The sequence below is a fragment of the Cottoperca gobio genome, chromosome 16 (genome assembly GCF_900634415.1).
Source record: "Cottoperca gobio chromosome 16, fCotGob3.1, whole genome shotgun sequence".
NCBI classification, from domain to species: Eukaryota; Metazoa; Chordata; class Actinopteri; order Perciformes; family Bovichtidae; genus Cottoperca; species Cottoperca gobio.
In genome coordinates, this window is record NC_041370.1 from 4,177,244 (window position 1) to 4,196,403 (window position 19,160).

General features: G+C 44.7%; 1 protein-coding gene across 3 annotated transcripts in view; it reads right to left on the minus strand.

Annotated features, from left to right (window-relative positions):
• bcam (basal cell adhesion molecule (Lutheran blood group)) overlaps window positions 1–9,450 on the minus strand; it is a 46,019-nt gene extending 36,569 nt beyond the window's left edge. For all 3 annotated transcript variants that reach the window (XM_029451926.1, XM_029451925.1, XM_029451924.1), the window contains exon 1: window positions 9,184–9,450. In XM_029451926.1, the coding sequence (XP_029307786.1) occupies window positions 9,184–9,247 (64 nt within the window). In that variant the 5' untranslated portion in view covers window positions 9,248–9,450. The remainder of the gene's footprint in view (window positions 1–9,183) is intronic.
• Window positions 9,451–19,160: the final 9,710 nt, after the last annotated feature.

A 19,160-nucleotide genomic window follows, 5' to 3' on the forward strand; every position in this document is an offset into this window, starting at 1 on the left:
CTAACGGTTTTACAACAACCACTCTCTGGCACGAATCTTTGCATGTAAACTATTAATCAAAAATATATCTTTTTGAGAATCGTTATAGTATCACATAACATAACACTGCGATACTCAAGCGTATCGATATTCTCTTACCCTCTAATAAAGATTCTGATAATGCCCCTTTAACGAGAGGTGGTTCTAGGCATGTGAATGAGGCCCCCCAAGTGTAAGTGGTGGACTCTCCTACAACTCCACCACTGTCCCATCCCCAGCTGGTACTGCCATCAATGTGGGATTGGACACACACAGACACACACACACACCTATTTATAACCTTTGTTAAATCCGGATTCCAGTTCATGTTGGGGCTGCAGTAATGTTCACATGCTTCTAACAGCCCTGACTGCTCCGTTTGACGGGTGGCCACACACACAGCCAGGGCCTGTCCCACACTCGCTAGCTAACTCTGATGTGTCACATGCACACACACACACACACACACACACACACACACACACACACACACACATACTGCAGTGTTAGTTCGGTTAATGGGGTAGGCATTCCAGACACACATTCAAATACCCAACCACCCCTTCCTCACAAGCATGTACAGTAGATGGACACACACGTTGACATACTTAAGCGCCGACATACACGCATGTATTCATCCATGCGTGCACAACCGCACACGGTTTCGACATCGACGAGTAGCAACATTCGTCAGGCTCTCCCTTTCACTGCCCTCCTCCATTCCTTTCCATCTACACCTTCTCTCCCTTCCTTCTCCTTCCTTCTCTGCAGCGTGGGTAATCAGCCCAGTATTAATACCTGCATTCCGACAGCCTGCAGGAATGTCCTAACAACGTAGCCTTGTTCAGGTGCAGAGAGAAAGACCTCACTGAAAAATACATTTAAAAAGTGGTGCAGTGAGGAGTCCCAGGGCTACAGCATGTATGAAGTGAGGCACTTTATGATCTGAGATGAACACAATTGAGTGGTGTACACTTGGCTCTCATGCTGCGTCTAACCCTTTGAGGCCAGTCTGTGAAGAAAAGCCATACTCATAAATTCATACATAGAGTATATCAGTGAAGTATACCACTTAGACATGCTACTTTACCAGAGAGTCATACTTCAATGGTATCATATTGGGGTGATACATAATGCCATGTTGTTTTACAAAGTGCTCCAGGTGCAACGATAAGAAAATCCATGATGAAAATAATTGCAATCCTAGTCCAAAATATGCACGCTGAAGAAAACTAAAAAATACTTATTTTATATGTGACTGGCCACAATGATATATATATATATATTTCTATGTGGTAAAATATTCCTATTAATATAATGATATAATTCCAGCCATAAGTAAAAGCGAGACATAATGAAAAGCAGTGACACACTGAGTGCTCCATCATCCTCCCCTCCGCCTGCCCCCCCTTGTCAGACCTTATTATTGAACATGTGTCCTCTCTGCCCCTGCCATTAACCAACCCCTCCCTCACACACTGCTTTCAATGGACATGCACACACACACACACATTGTGCAGCGCACACTCCCAAATTGCTAATTGACATGTGGAGTCGGTGCATCTTTCATCATTCTCCATGGAGACAAATCTTGAAGTGTGTGTGTGCGTGCGTGCGTGCGTGTGTGTGTGTGTGTGTGTGTGTGTGTGTGCGTGTGATGCGAGTGGGGAATGGGATCAAAGGGGGTCCTCAGAGCTGCCTGTCTAAGACCTCTCAGCCTCCCTCAACGCTCGGCGAGGCAGCCAGGGAAGGCCGAGTCTGTACCGTAGTCACCCATCACAAGTACAGCATGTTCTGCGGACTGCTTCATAATCATTTGGTACGAATAATTGTTAACTAAATTTAGTCTTGCTGCTGCAATATACCCGCCACGGCAGAAAGCAAGATGCTCTTGAGGCAAAACATTGGGGTTATAATTACTTTACCCCCTAATAACAAGAGGCTAAATCAGTTAGTCACGCTGTAAGTCTAACATTATCCCCACAATAACTATCCATCACGTTTGTTGTTCTGCAGATTGCACAGACATGTAATTGTGAATCATTTAGCCTGATGGAGTCATAACCCAATTGAAAGTCATTGATTTTGGATTAAATATTCATATGGACGGGGAGCAGTCTTTTTTCCTACCAGACTGAATCAAAATGACGCTATGAAACTCGACTCTTCTCATCTTTCCGGAATATGGACAGGACACAACACAGGAGATTTCGATTTCCCACAAACACAAATCTTAAAAATGCACTTGTCTTAATGGATCTGCGAAAGGAAACTTGCCTTCCACTGCACCGTAGCAATGCAACTTTATAAACATTGTTACACCAGCGGGAAATGACTAAGTCTGGCTTTATTATTGTTATTAACTGAGCTGTCACTCAAAAAAATAAATAAGATTACCTTCCCCTTCTGCTAAGAACCACCAGGGATTTGAGACACCCTGCTTCTAGTGTTCAATGTGATGATTAGAGAGCACATGGTCCCGAGGATGCTTGTATTTTGCGTCGGTCCCTTGCAGGGATGACAGACAGATGATGGGTGGAGGGTGAGACAGAGTGAGCGAGATGATAAAAGTGATGATTTACAGAGCTGGGCATGAAGTACGGTGTGGTAAAGAGACCGACAAGAAAATTCCAGGGAGACATGACTAACAGAGCAAAAGAGACTCAAACTAAAGTTAAGAACAGGATGTGACTTGTGGAGAACATTAGCAGTCAGAGCGGGGTAACTTCACTCCTCTACTTTTCTCTTTCAAAGTCAAGTTCACACAGGCAGAGAGGAGCAAAAGGGAACTTTAGTGCTGCGGTCGTTGTTTCAGAGGGGCTCAGGTAAGCGAAACCTCAATAAAGCAAAGACGAGTTATGTCCTGAGGCGAGTTAGAAACTTTGAAAACTGACACTGCATCTGTTCAGTGATGACACGCTGGCCTCACTCTCAGGTAACGTGGGGAGCCCCCTTTTTCTCACACTAACAGACACAAAGTCATGGCGAACATCCAACGCACAGAACAGTGACATAAGATGAGAAGTATGTCACGGTGCTGTAATGCAAACACCAGCTCACACACAAACACAAACCCTTCCCCTCCTCCACCTTCTGCTCCTCCTCTTCCCTTCCCTGCGTGAAGGATTAATGTTCCCACTCCTGTCTCCCAGGTCCCCCCGGCCCAGTTAAAGCAATAAGATCTCATTGTCAAACAGTGCCCAGTCTCACTGGAGAGGTTAACCACCGCTGCTTAACCATTAACTAGATTAAAGTCAGGGGGGGGGGACGCTGGAATGTGCGCTGACAGATTGAAACGGGAGATTGGACATGAAAAGTGGTTTAAAAGAGAAGAGTAATAGCAGACCTACCTTTGTTAGCGGTGGTTTGAGCAAATTTGCTTACACACATGTACCCATAATGTAAAACATTCTGAACTCCAGTCACCCTCATCTGCTGGTTATCATTATGCGACACTGATAACAGAGTAAAAGAATCCCCTTGAGGCGCCACTGATATATTTCTGAAACCACTGCTCAGGAAGCCAGAAGTACTGGCTGTGAGGTACTTTCAAATATATGTTCTCAGGCTAGAGGTTGTGCCGCAGTAACATTAAAGTTCCTGTCATTTTTAATGAAGCATGTCAAATACTCAAAAAGGAAGGGGCCATCAAGTTAGATTTGAGGTGGGTTCACACATAGCAAACATACAGTTTTACTCTCTCCTTACCCCCACAGCAGGCCAAGCCAGTGGTGCAGAAAGACATGAGGTGGAAATGGAACCCGTGTGTGTGTGTGTGTAGGAAGGGGGGGGGGGGGGGGGGGTGACAGAGCTTCTTTGGTGCATTCAACAACTGCTGCTGAGGCAACTGTTGATGTCTAAAAAGCAACAGCTTGCAGAGCTCCCAGAGGACGCTTTGCCAGCCAACAGTCAGATGGAGGGTTTAGGGTTGGAGGGGCGCAGGGGTTAGGGTTTCTTCTCCACTGCCAGGAAAATGATCTCCTTGGCCGCAGATCCAGGCTTTTCCATGACATTCCCCATTCCTAATTGGTATCCCTCAATCCTGACGTACTCCGCCTGTCTGATCCTCACTGCTGCTATCTCCGCCTGCATCGCTTTTGTTCGTTTTATCCCCCCCCCCGCCGCCTTGCACGCTACTTGATTGATCAAAACAGCCGGACACAAGAGGAGTATAATAAATGCCATTTTCTGAGGCAGACACAAAGCATGTAGGCCGTCGTATTTCCTTCCTGCTTTATGACAGATCTGAACGACGTGCTGCTAAAAAGAAGCTCAAGCCGATCCTGCTGCTTTGTATATTCCTACGCATTGACAAATAGAGGCTCTTCTCCGCGTCTTGCTACAGCACTCTACTGCTAAATGGATTGGCAGCACTTAACCTCATCTCCCGAAAAGAGCTTTGTGAATTTTCAATTTTGCTCCAACCCTGAATTGTCTCCCCCACCATCCCATACACAAGACGTAGAGACAAGGACACACGCACAGAGACATGTAGCCTCTTTTCAAGGCTGAATTTGAAATTACCCATCACCATCATCTCCCTCCCTTGAGACGAGAACAACAAGACTGCACAGTGGCTCCACGACAGTCTGTAGTAATCATCTCTCATCCCATCCCTTGAGCTCTTTGTCCGTCCCTTCCTCTCTGCTTCCTTCCTTCCCTCCCTACAACTCACAATAATGACAAGAGAGCATCCTTAAAGCAACAGAAGAAACCAAAACAACTTCTCGCTAGTTTCTTTTTCACCTATTTGTGTATTTAACGTTTTTTCACAACAATGAAACTTTAAATTGAGATTGAAACTCAGGCCGTGACACCTTACTGGAGTGTGTTCTCTGCAAAGTGCGAAACAGGGAACATGCCAAGTGGTGGAGTTCGGTAACTCTAATTTTAAAATCATCAATAGTGGCTATAAATCCTCTGAGGCATGTCTCTAGGGATGGGCGTAAAACTCAAAGTGAAACACAGCAGGCAATCTTCCTGATGATATGCAGGGTTCTTAACTGTGAACCACGCACAAAAGCACAGCGGTCAACACAGGCAACGACAACACGGTAAATCAAAGCAAGCGAGCACACGCACAAACACCACTGCTTCTGGAAAAAGGACAAAAAAGAAGACGGTGGAGTAAAAGAGAGACAGACCGGAGCGACGGGCAGACAGTCAAAGATTTGGGAAATAGACAAGGCTAATCTGGAGAAATAAAACCTTTTGTTTATGCAGGAGAACCTGTGGAAGTGTGTGTGTGTGTGTGTGTGTGTGTGTGTGTGTGTGTGTGTGTGTGTAATCACAGCTTTGGCTGCAGGTTCTTTTGAAGCTCTTGTGGGGATATGAGGATGAAAAAGCGAAGGGATCAGCTATTCCTTCTCCGCTGTGAACCACATCATTCTTGCTAACTGATTTCCAACCAGGATTAACCACGTGCATGCAACCTACCATCTGCTGATGCCCAGTTCATGATTGCCAGCTCACCAGCCAACATCAGTGCTATCACACTGCTGTAATTGACTTTAATGTGTCATTCACTGCAAATAATAAACATTAGTCGGTTTATGAAAGGCTGGCGAGCTTAAAAAAAACCTTCTCAGAGATCAATGATTACTAAATGGAGTTCCTAAACACAAGCCAACCACAACATGGCCTTTATTTTAACTGACTAATGTTTAACTGGTGCCCCCCCTGGTTGTTCAGCAGAGTGAAGACCAGTCAAACCACAAGAATGCACCCAGGCTGTAAATGGACTCCAGCTTTGCACCTATAACACTGCCTCTTGACGGTGAGATGGATGCCGCATTGTGGCCACTTGTTTGTACGTGGCTTACTGCCTGAGTCTCGTGGTGAGAGGGGGTTTTAAAGCAAGAAAGGAAGCCCTCGTCCATACAATGTGAAGCGATGACAAACAGACACACACATTACAGAGCGAGCTCAAACGTGTCCGGAGGAATGCCACTCACTCTGCCACTACATCACCGTCAAACACATATTCACAAGCGCATGGAGGGGAATGAATCACCCCAATAATTACAGCCCCACCATTCCAAGGCCCACTCCCCCAGAGGCCTAAATGACAGGGGTGCAAACAAGGACTTGTTCTCCCAAAGCAGCCACTCACACCTGACACTCACCGCCTTATGAGCCAAGGTCTCTAGGGTTGTGTAACATAAGATTCCTGCAGACGGGGGGGGCTCTACATGTGTGTGCTTTAAGGTAACAGTGCATCTCATGTGTGCATTTGTGGTTGTGCAAGTGCACCCTTCCTGATTTGTGAATGTATATTATGCCGGTTAATATGTTTTACATTCATGCATTGAAGAATTACACAAGACTCAAACCAAGGTGCCCCAGGACAGTTGTAAAAGAGGTGCCCTGGCTTTTATCTCCTCTTGGCTAAATGGCTCTTTTTCTGGCCTAATACCATAATAATTACACATGTCTGCAGGGGGTGCACTTTTGATGGTGCGCTGGTAGGGGGACAGAAATTAAAAGTGAGGAAATGACTGTGGGCATTAAGGCGGCGATAGACAAAGAGGCTGACTCTGCGTGTTAGACTTAAACACCTTGAACTCAGCTGATGCTTGTCACTACGATTCTCTCCACCGGTTCCTGAACACTTTGGAGTCTCTACAGTTTAGCTCAAACTCATCTGACATTTGACTTCCCTTTTGTCTCTTTACCTTAATGTCGCCTTGTTCTTTTTATCCCCCAAAAGCGCAAAAAGTACAGATTAAGGGAGAAAGTCAAGCAGTGCTAGAGTTAGTGTGGCGTTACTGCTTTGATAAAACACTTGTTGTATTTTATCTACCTCATGTAACCTTGTAACTACCTTATCGGTGTTGTAATGTATTTTCGTCGACCTCCGCACAAACTTAAGACACCTAAAATGACGTTACATATCTGCGTGTTTCCGCTGTAGATGCCTGTGCAGGGATGGAAAAGGCAATGGCATCTCCGGAGCGTAGAAGAGGAGCCTTTTAACCAGCATGTCTGGGTGAACGGGTCAAAGTGTCAGCGGCGATCCCGGGCACAGGCATGCCGAGCACATTGGGGAACCCCCCGGCTGTCATGCAGCACATGTCCACATGTCACCACCACACATAAATACGGGCATACATGCTTATAAATGTGTCGTCACACAGGAGACGACACACATCTGTGCTTCTTTTTATTGCTCTTCTATGCTGAGAAGTGACATACTTGGAGGTTTTCAGTGTGTGACCAGTAATTGTAAGAATGTGGGTCTGTGTGACAGAATCCCTGTGAGACCCAACAAGAGCTGCTATTATTAGACACAACTATGCTACAGAGAACGAGGGAGAGGAAGAGGGTAAACTCTCTCTGAAGAAATCATCTCCATTTAAGTGCAATAATGACTTTCCATCCCGCAGACTTTAAAGCAGCATGCGGGGAATGAGGGGAACTCAGGTGAGCCTTTCAATCAATGCACCACAGCGTTACAGAGCGGCATGTGTGATCTACACTGCGTCCATCAATTAAAGGGCACTTTCTTTAGTATTAAAAGGCTCCATGAAGGAGAGGCCAACAGCAAAGCACAACAACTGTCTCCGCGGCCAGAGAGGAGGAAGTTGTAAATGGAGATGTGGGGAACGATGTGGTGGAAAGTGGAGAGGTGGATGCTGATATATAGAACACTATGTTTGTAATACATCAAAAGATATGGCTATACTTTGAAGGGCAAAATACATTAGATATAGCCTGTACGAAGATGCAGTGAGTACAGTGAGAGAGGGGGGGGGGGGCGAGAGAACTTGGAGATAGGGGAGTCGCCCTGCGCTCCAGCCCCGCCCTTCAGCTCATCCTGCTTCAAACCACCACAGGCTGCTGCACAGGGACAGGAATAAGTAACAACTTTCACAAAATGCCCACAAAGCATTCAAGCAAATTTGAATGACACACACACACCAAAAAAAAAAACCCACAGACATAGCCTAGACAAAAAAATAAGTAATCTATTATACATTGTATAAATAAATAAAAAATGTTGAATATTACGGTGACACTAAAAGAGGTTTTAAAACAGCATAAAGTAGAGTGGAACCAGTGCTGCACATCCTTATGACAGTTATAAATCTCCCTGGCAAATGGAAAACGAGGTCAGTAACAAACTTGTGGAGCACCAAAGCAACTCCCTAAATGGATATATATTTGGTTTTGGTCAGTAATCAAAAACTTTCCTTTGTCATATAAGGACAAAGTCAAGTTGAATTTAAAATTGGTTTCGTAACTCGGGCAGCACCCAGGGGTGCAGAGGGTGAGGCGCGCTGCCAGCAAAAGGAGAGTCAAATCCAGCAGATCAGACATCAAAGCGCTGGAAACTGCACCCAGCAGCCAGACATAGCAGCGTGCATGAGACCGAGACATGCTTTTCAAAACAAAAGCTTAATATCTCTCACTAGGGAAGGAAATACGTGTGATGTCCAAAAAAAAAAAAACATTTGGAATATATATATTTTTGTAGATTTAACATTAAATCTCTACTTTATCTAGGCCTACACATGAACATTGTGTTTTATTTTGACAGGTCAATGTGTTTTATTGCGGCTGCTCCGGAGAGGGAGTCTCCTGTTCGCTTATATTACAGACGGTGCTGCGCGGCTGAGCGCTAAGAAGTGCACTGAAGTGCGGAGCTGAGACTTACCGCACAACCACAAAGAGCCACTGTTAACCTTTAAAACACCGGACACACACACAAGCATACATTACATATACACATAACAAGCACGTCGGGGCTGCGCAACCTCACGGATACTGCCGAGTACACTGTTTCTTATGCAGTTGGCCAGTGTTGAAACAAATGCTCTTGAAAGAAATGTCGATTTCGGGATGAATCCGGTTTTCCAGCTGCGTGTTTTTGGCTTATCTGAGCAGCCGGTAACAGGTTGCTCAACATCAACCAGCATTATAAAGCAAAGCTAAACTACAAAGTGTTGAAGTAGAACTACTTGAGCCGCTTCTGTCTGCGGCACGTACACACACATTTGTCCTATAAGTAGCGAGTCTCCAAAGAGGAAAGTACAAATCTGCAGACTGGAGCCGTGAAAACTAACCAACAGCGTGTCCAAATTATTATAAAGTTACCTAGAAGGGTTATCTTTAAAAAAAAATATATATATATATAATGTAGCGGAAAGTATCAAAGAGACTTACCTTGAAATGCCCAGAGCAGCAAGGTGCACAAGAGCGACGTGCGTCCAAATGTTATCCCGTCCATGGCCGCTTTTCGAACTTTTTCAAGGTTCAAGTATTCACTTTGTTTTTAGGTTGTAGAGTGTGGAAATCTGGCAGCAGCGAGTCTTTCTTCTTCTTTCAATGCTCCACAGCTTTCTGGACTACTCTCTCTGCTCTCTCTCTCTCTCTCTCTCTCTCTCTCTCTCTCTCTGTCTCTGTCTCTCTCTCTTCTCTCTCTCTCTCTCTCTCTCTGCCCTGACTCGCTCTCTCTTCTCCCTCTCTCTTCCTTCTCTCTCTCTCTCTATTGTCTCTCTCTCTCCTCTAGCTCTCTCTCTCTCTCTCTTATATATCTACTCTCTCTCTCTCTCTCTCTCTGCAAAATGAGTGCCTCTCTCCCTACACACACACACACACACACAACACACAACACACACACACACACACACACACACACAACACACACACACACACACACATTAGACATCTGATGCTGGTGGCGTCTTCTTGGCTTGAATTATATTGCACAAAAGCGTGACCCCCCCTCCTCCTCCTCTCTCTCTCCCTCCCCCCCCCCCCCTCTCTCTCTCTCTCTCTCTCTCTACCTCTCTTGCAGTGAAAAGACCTGCTTGACTAATCGCGTAGGTCCACAGGGCCCCGCAGGATTTCTTTAAAGCAAGTTAAAAGTGATTTTATCATGAGGCTCTCTCATTGCAACATCAAAAACTTACCCATCAAACTAAATAACTAAAGGATAAAATTCACTGGAGAAAAACTAGAACAGAAATATAAGATCACGTTAAACTTAATTTAGTAGGCTACAATTTTTACCCCATTAATGCAGAATATTTCCTTATTTTTGACTTTCTTTTAGAGTACTATCAACATGAACTTAAGAGCTTTTAAATGTAATTTATTTTATTAGAAAAAAAAGCTAATTAACCTTAATACAATATGAAGATGTACATAATATGTAGAACAATGAACTGTTGATTCAGTGGGAAATTGGAAAATACACAATTTTGAAATTGTAGACATGGGAAATTATTTTCTTTATAGCTAAAGGCTAGTAAATGAATATGGTCGGTTACTAATCATCCTTCAGGGGTCTTGAGCTCACCCATAAACTAATTGGCTGTTCCTTACTTAGACAAATTTCCTGCCCTGGTTTGACTTTTAACATTTGTCTCAAATGATGATTTTCATTTTCAACAGCACTGGAGGCAAGTTCTTAGGTCTCGCTTTGACAGACATACCATTCATTCCTAGACATGTAATCCCTTTAGAATCTGTTTGGGTATTTACAGGGAATAGTATTTGTGTATGTATTTATACAGTTATCATGAGGGGCTAAGTGGCTTATTCACAATACTATAATACCAGGCTAAGTGCTTGGAGTGGCTATTCTTTGACCTGTGAAGTTAAATTAGGCCAAACCCCATAAAGTAGCAGTTGGAAAGCATAAACACATGTAAATCCCATATAAGTTGTCTTAATGGAACCACTGCCCGTCTAAGGGCACAACACAAACATGTCTTTCTACTGGAGACTGGTTGATTGTGAAGTAACACTCAACAATCAGCAGACCTGCAGGTAATAATAGTCCCTTGCAGAGCAGTTGCATTCAAAGACACACATTCCAAACATAGTTGGTTCAAAACAGCTGGTTAATATTTTCTCAGGCTCGTTGGAAGAGGAGAGGCGATACTTGCACCATACACGCAGAACAGTTGATAGTTGAGCTGCCTGGGATACACACACACACACACGTACACACACGGTTCTACAGAAGAAGTCTCTTGCGGAGGCGATTGAGAGTTTGATGGGCCGGAGGCAGCTAGTTAACCCTCACACCGTTTCTTTCTCTGAATCTCTCTGTCTGTTCCTGGCAAATTAAAGCAGGAAGGATAAAAAGCCTTGGCACTGACTAACTCGCATCAATAAAGCCACTCATCCCTGCTATCGACCCAGTCATAATAATTTCTCCACGCCAGGAGAGACATGAGATCCATTAACAAGTCTTCTGTCCTGTGGTGAAGGGTATAGCGCCTTACATCAGACCTGTATCATGCCGCATAGCTGTAGCTAATGCTGATTTAGCAGCGCGTGGGGCATTCTTACGTAAGGTCTTTTAGTCATACACACAGTACAGTAGCGGTGATTTACTGTTTTGGATCATTACCTAATGGAGCTGCAGGGGAGGAGAGGAGAAGAGAAGGACAGACAAGAAAAGACGGTAATAAAAGCAACATGAAAGGAGAATACAAGGGAATATATGAAGAGATGGAAGGACAGGGATTCATACAGAAGGGGAAGAGGGGCAGGAAGGGGTTACAAATAAAGAGGAAGACAGAAAGAATTTGCTGTTTGAGACATTTTCTGCTGAAATCTTGGTGACAAATGGTTCCTTATTGTCTCAGAGTTCAGCTTTAGTTACCACAGGTGGAGCAAAGGTGGAGCACAGGTGGGCTTGAACATCATCAGGAGTTATAGCTCTGTACCCGAGACAAGAGCCGTTTTAAAATGACAGGGTTGTCATGCTTCTTCAGACAATGTGCTTAGTGTCCTTTGACATAATCCACAGAGTGCAGATCACTGTTCAAATGCTATTATTTTACAACCCTGTGCTCCATACTTGGCATGAAAGATTATATATCTATAATTGTATGCTCACTTTGTATAAACAAAAGTAATCCTACCGTCCACTCACTGAGGACAACAACATTCTTCCAGCAGAGCACCATGGGCCTGGGAGGTGCGTCACTGTCACTGTCCGGTACAAAGCATTAGAACTGCATCATCGGCAAAGAAACAATGCTGATCACCAAACAGGACGCTGCCCACTCCTTGGCCGGAGAACAGAAATAGCGCTAAGACACAAACTTGGCAGATCCCGATGACTATAGAGAGTGCGCTTGACCGGAGCATAGACTCAACTCTTACTCTGGTTATGTAAGGAGTCGGACCACACAGCTTGCTTCCACGGCCCTGTCGCCTGACATTTCAAATTACCAGTCCCCAAACCTCCCCCTCCTACAAGAAACCCAGGGGGACTCAGTTATAAGCCGACACCATGAGTCCACAGAACACATGTAGAGACTGGATGGTTGACCTCCCACGGACCCTCAGTATTTTTTGCAAGAAAACAAAGCTGGTCCACTCTTCCATAACCGGGGTGGCATCTCTATTGTTCCTTCTCACTCTGAAGTCTGATCATCAGCTGGAGGCATGGTTCCAGCACCCTGGAATAAGGGTACCTGTTAGCCTGATACCCTGTTGGGCCTAATTGATGCCTGCGTTCTGGTTCCCAAATTCTAAAAATGTAGGCGCATTCCATGGGCTACCTCACCTGGTGATTTGGTAGAAGATGAGTCTCTAAGATCAACCAAACCAATGTGTCTGCTGCTTCAATAGTCAACTGAATAATGGGTTTCAGAGCGCAGTGGTGACGTTGTTGTATTGTTCTTTAAAGTTATATTTTTGGGCTTTTCACGCCTTTATGATAGTGAGAAGTGCAGATTGTGAAAGGGGGAGAGAGAGAAGGGGAACGACATACAGCAAATGGCCGCTGTGGCAAGGACTCAGCCTTTATATATGGGTCGCCTGTGCTACCGGGTGAGCTACCGGGACGTCCCACGTTGTTGTATTGTGTCTGAAAGCACCACGAGCTGTCGCCGTGTGGAGGCTCTGCTCTGAACCTTTAAAACTTCTTTCACATATGCAGTATTCCTCTAAGACGTGTAAACAGACATTGATTTGTAAAGACAGTGGATTTAAGGGATATGGGATCAATGGGTGCTGATAGCCTAGTGGTCTGCTCTGGTGGTATGCCTTCCAAACCGGAAGGTTGTGAGTTCAATACCAGGGATGCCTCCATTGTACCCCTGAGCAAGGTACTTAACCCTGCGTTGCTCCAGGGAGACTGTCCCTGTACTTAGTTCACTGTAAGTCCCTGGATAAGAGTGTCTGCTAAATGACCTGTAATGTAATTGCCAAAGTTATTACAATTCACCCCCAGGGTGGAATTTACTGTCTGTCTGTGAAGACACAAGATCTGACCAACAGATCTAGACACTAGAGCCACATTTGTTTCAAACAACTCCTAAACCTCCCAAACAGCTAATGTGCAGCACTGAGACTTGTCATCAGTTTTAGACTTCAAGAGAAATAAAATCATGCAGATATTTGACACTCGCTGAAGGTTCTTTTAGGCTAAATGTCACACCTTGCACAATATAAATCAGACAGCCCACTTTACAGTCCCTTGTTTTATGTGATTTACCACCCCCACCCCGTGTCAAAAAGTAGGCTACCTGACAGGGAGAATATTTGACACGTCAGCCTAAAGCAAAGGGATAAAGAGAAACAGAGACATGGAGGCACTACAAAGGGAACAGAGATGTGTAATGAAAGAATAATGAAGAGAACAGATTAGAAGTGGAGGAGGGGATAACTTTAATTCCAAAGTCAGGGGATGGGTAACAGATAGCCTCAGGGAATAATAGCAAAGTAAAGGCAGAGTTGGAGAGATAGAAAGTGAAGGTAGCTGTAATGTTGTATGAATTCTGATGTCTGGCCCCGACATCGCAGGGAAGAAAGATGTGCCGGAGCTCCATCCTTCACATCCCCCGCGCGATTCTTTGATCTATCCCTTTGTTTCACTCTTCTAGTCTCTATTCCGATATGTGCCCTCCATCTCTGTCCACTCTAATCTCTCCATATATCTCTATAACCCCCTCCTCTCTCTTCTACTCTCCTCCAGGCTGTGTTTTGTTCTCCTTCTCTTTCTCGGCCTCCTTCCTCTTGGCTCGAGCTACAGACGATCACGCAGCTGTTTTCCAGGCATTGATACATAGCGGAGAGTGAGTCACAGTGCAGGATTTGAGCAGTGATGCAGCTATTCTCTGGGAAGTCATCACTACGGTGTGTTTTGTAGGATGGCTTACAGTTGCTGCCAATTGGCTCGGACGGTCAACAGAGTCACTAACATGATCTAATCATCACGATTCATCCGAACGTATCTGCTTTCCATCCCGTCGGTTTTACCTGCCTTGGATGTGATACATGGGATCAGTCACTGGGCACAGGAACAGTCGTTGTACAAAGCTTTGTGCTCCTCCAGCTTGTGTGTGTGTGTGTGTGTGTGTGTGTGTGTTTGTTGTGTTGGTTATAACAGGATAACATGAGCTGCTGCTCTTTGTTGAGTTTCACTGGGACCATATCTTTTAATGCTCACTTGTGTCTATCATGGTGGATTCTGCCCGATTGTGTGCCAGGCACAACACCACCCACTCTGACAGTAACTGGGTGGGAGGGAAATCTGTCATGCTCACTGTAGACGGGGCCGAGCGGCAGGAAATGGTTGTAGAACAATACGGGAGTCACATGGAGCGGGTCACTGCATCATAAAAAGGTCATCTGCATGGTCAACTGCTGCCAGCGCACTTTATAAGAAGCGCGCTGGTGTTAGGGTTAGGGTTAGGGTTAGGGTTAGGGTTAGGGTTAGGGTTAATAACCAACATTTATTACCAACGTTTATCCACTTTAGTTTGAAGGACTTTCTATAGTATACAGTTTTAATTTGAGGATTTGACGAGGAGAGAGAGAGGCGGATTGTAGTGATGATTTCCTCGAGAGAAAATCACCTCTGCCGTCTTCTTCAAAGATTCACCAGGTGTGGATTATTCCCACAAATCACCATTTTGTTTTGTGTCAAAACATTTTGCCGTCCATTTTATTACACTATGAAAAGCAATTTGCGAGGATGTTTGTCAGGTAGGTGTAACACATTACGGGAAACGTATCACAGTTACAGTTAACTTATCATTTTGTGGTAATGGAGTTCAAATACAGGTCGCTACATGAGATTCATTCTCTGTCGTGCACTCCCCAGTTTTTTACCATTTAATGTCATGCCATGTTGGATGTAGAAATGAAACCTGATCTTATTACTTAAATCCTTATTATAATGTTCTTAGTGTATTTTGCCCGTCACTATCTGATATGAAATTACAAATGGAAGCTTATACTTGAAAAGAAATTAAGTCAGGCTGTTAAAAAGTAAATGGATGAACAGTTTAATGAGTTTCGAGAGCAAGACCGTATAAATATGACTTCCCTACCAAACTCTAAATGAAATTATTTTTATATTGGTCGTCTTTTTATGCAGCTTACTTTTATGTTCTTGAACCGCAGTTGGCTTTTCTTTTTCCTTAATACATGTAAATGTAGCTTTCAGAGGAAAATTAATTAGGAATCAGCTCTTTGCCTTCAAAGTCTCCCAACGTTTCTGCACTGCACTTTCCGTTGCTTACAAACACACACAAACACACACACACACACACACACACACACACACACACACACACACACACACACACACACGATGCTTCATGCCCGCTGGGCTGTGTGGACTTTATCGTTCCTACACCGACTCAACGTTGGCGTCGTCTCTGCACTCAAACCCGCAGGCTTTGAATATGAATACATAAATCACTTTATAGAATATTAATCATCCTTCAACCACTGAATGAATTGCAGGCAATTGCATTTTCTCTGTGTCCCCCCCAGGGGTTACAATAGGAATATGAAAGTGTTACCACCTCTGTCAAACTTAAATAGTGTAGTTATGTGTGAGCACATTTTTATTTGCATGTTTACGCTATCTGGCTGCGTTACTGTTGTGACCTAAAGCAATGTTATGCTTGTACATTCTCAAATATGCACACCAGTCAAACATATTAAACATATTCAGGAGGTTCTATGGAAGATGAGATGTTCACTGATTGTGAATCATGCAGGGCTACAATGGAAGTTAATGATATATATACTCTTACTATAGAGTTATATGTTCTCTTCTATAAATATTGATGCTGAAATTATGTAACCAGTGAAAGGAAATGCTTGATTAAGGCAGCCAGCATACTTTTGTAGCTTGTAAGTAAAATTAAAGATTTTCAAATCCCGAACTTTCGTTTGCAAGAACAGATCATTATCTCCGTGTCTGAGCTCCAACTATATTTGTCTCCATGCCGCCTGATCCGTTTTACCACCTGCGTGTGTGTGTGTGTGTGTGTGTGTGTCTGCTGTAACCGAAGTGAGGGACCCATCTGTGTGTGTCCAATGAGGCCTGAACCATTAACATCTCTTCTGATGTGCCGCTCACGACAAGAGCCAAGAGCAGGCCCGTCCCCTGAGACGCAGTCACAGACGGTCTTTTTCTCACACATACACACACACACACACACACACACACACACACACACACACACACAAATAAGTCACAAATCTACGATTGATCTACTGACCGGCATACTAATCCTGAAACACCTTTTCTTCGCTCTTCCTGTCAAACATCTTGACCCTCAGCTGATATCCACCCCTCATCCATCTCTCCTCCTCGCATCCTTCCCCCTCCCTCCCTCTCTCCCTCTTTCCCTTTGAAACTACCTCTCTTACCCATAATGGGGGGTAATTATGGCATTACAGCCACAGTGACTGTGCAGTGGGGGCTGAGGAACCGTGACACACGCTCACCCACCATCTCCAAGTGTTGCCATCGATACAGACTTCTGTGACTCCACAGGAGGTCATTAGGAGGGTGTGGGGGCAGAGAGAAGAGTAAAGGGGAAATGAGGGATGGAGGGGGCAAAATAAATACGAGAGATTGTGAAGAAAGACAGCAGAATGTGTTGTCAGAGGTGTGGAGAGTAAGGGCGATAGGAGGAAAGGGAGATGCGGGTCGCTCAGATGTTTTAAAGGGTGGAGAGAGAATCAGAGCACCAGCATCAAACGATTGACTGAAGGGAAAGATGTGCTTCAGCGGATCGACCCGGGTTTGGGATGGAGAGAGGAGAAGGGGAAGGCGAACGGCGGAAAGAGACGGTTTCTGTCGATAAAAGTAAGCACTTGCAAACCGGCCGGGGCCCTCTGACCGGCCGTGCAGTATGTCTTGCTCGGCCTGCCGGGCCGGGCACTTGGCATAACGAGATTTAATGCAGCTCTGTAGCGAGCTGCCAAAGGAGCCACTCGGGGAGCAAAGCCGTTTATCACAGCGCTGTGGCAGAGCACGACGAGCCAGCCACGTGTGGAAGGGGAGGAGAAGAACTTTCAACTAAATGAATTTCCTTCTGATTCACCCACACAGATAGGGGGGGCGTGCCTTTTTATCATTTGTGAAAGAAATGTGTCATTTTAATTCAAGGAGGCGACGAAGACAGTGGCATTAAAGTTTAAATAGCAATATTAAGTGGTCAACATATTTTGTCACACCTCATTGAGTGAATTACTTCTGCTGCTGAACGTGCCCGTTCAAATCAATATCAGCTTTTATAATCAATTGGCAGCAGATGGTTTTTCCCATAAATGGGATTCGACTGAAACTCGAGCGGCCGGCTACACAGCACTTGAGCAGAGTGCATTAGGGGCCCCGTCCCGCAACAATAACATCAATTAGTGTGTGTGTGTGTGTGTGTGTGTGTGTTCCTATCTGCACCCCTTATAATGGAAGCTGCCGGTGGATCATGTGACTGCGCCAAAAGTCCAAAACAATGCTCAGTCCAACATGACTCAGCTTCAGACGCCAAACAGAACGTCATCAACGAACACATGATGACCTCGTGGTCATTTGTCAGAGCTGTCAGGATATGAGGGAGGGTGACCAAGCACTTGACCGCTGGCAGAGACGAACAGAGATCCCCTCTGATCATAATGCGTCATCACGCACACGAGCAGGAAGCGTATGAAATCATTTCTCGGTTGTTCAGGGAGCGAGTCAGCTTTGTGTAATTCTGCACGACATTGATTATTCAAAAGAAGTGGAACGTTGAAGTCTCAAAGCATCAAAACGTCCTCCATGTTTTATTCTTGTGTTTTGAATCTACGCTCTATTATTACGAGCAGATTCTCAATTTCCCATCGAGGTCACATTGAAATATTTTGTTAGGCATAAACAGTTTGAATCACAACATCAATGTCCTTTCACTCCATGTGTGTAAGAAATACTGTCATGAGAATAAATAACATGCATTCTGTGTTTACGGCAGAAATCATCAGTGTTAGTTCTTAACTTAGGATAAAAAGACTAATCCTCTTACATCCCACGCACTTTACTTTGGTTGCAGCTTTGCACGCTTTTGTTTTATGCTAGACTTCCTTTCTTACTTTGATCGGGCCACCTGTCATCTGTTTGACGGACTGCGTTGTCTTGTCATCTTGTCTTGTTTTTCTTCTTGTTCAGAGGACGCTGCGACCCGCGAAAAACGATTCATCTCCCTCTGTGCACACCCGTAAGGTTGCCTGACAACAAAGTTTATTTGAACGATTTCCCTCTGTCAGCAAACTGTGCTTTACCATGAATGAATCTAAGAGGGGAAGCGGAGACAAAAGAGGGCGGGAGGAAGAAGAGAGAGAGAGAGAGAGAGAAGAGAGAGAGAGAGAAAGAAAAAAAAAAAAAAAGAAAACCAAAAAAAAAAAAAGAGACTAGAAGAAAGCAACACACCAACCCCCAACCCAACATCAACCCACACACCCCCCTCTCTCTCTCTCTCTCTCTCTCTCTCTCTCTCTCTCTCTCTCTCTCCTGCCCATCTCTTGTCTGAATGTAGTTTTAGAAAAAGTCAACTCTTTCTCATCTGCATGCAGAGCGCCTTGGTTCCAGCTGTGAACAGAGGATTGAAATGGAAATGGGAAGGGGAGAAAGAGCAGATTACGCTCCTCAAACGGCATGCAGTGCCTCCTGGCTGGCCCCCCAGCTGAGTAGAGAGGGAGGGAAGAGAAACATGGTTGGGTGGGTGGCTGTGTGATACGGGCTTACAGTGGAAACGCAGGAAGCAGAGTTCGACGGCAACAAAGGGAGGAGAGTGAGAGTAAGCGTGAGGAGAAATGAAAAGGAAAATAAGAGTCGGTGAAGTAATTGTGGCCAAAAGTAGAAGATGGAAAAGACCGACCAAGTGGAATAA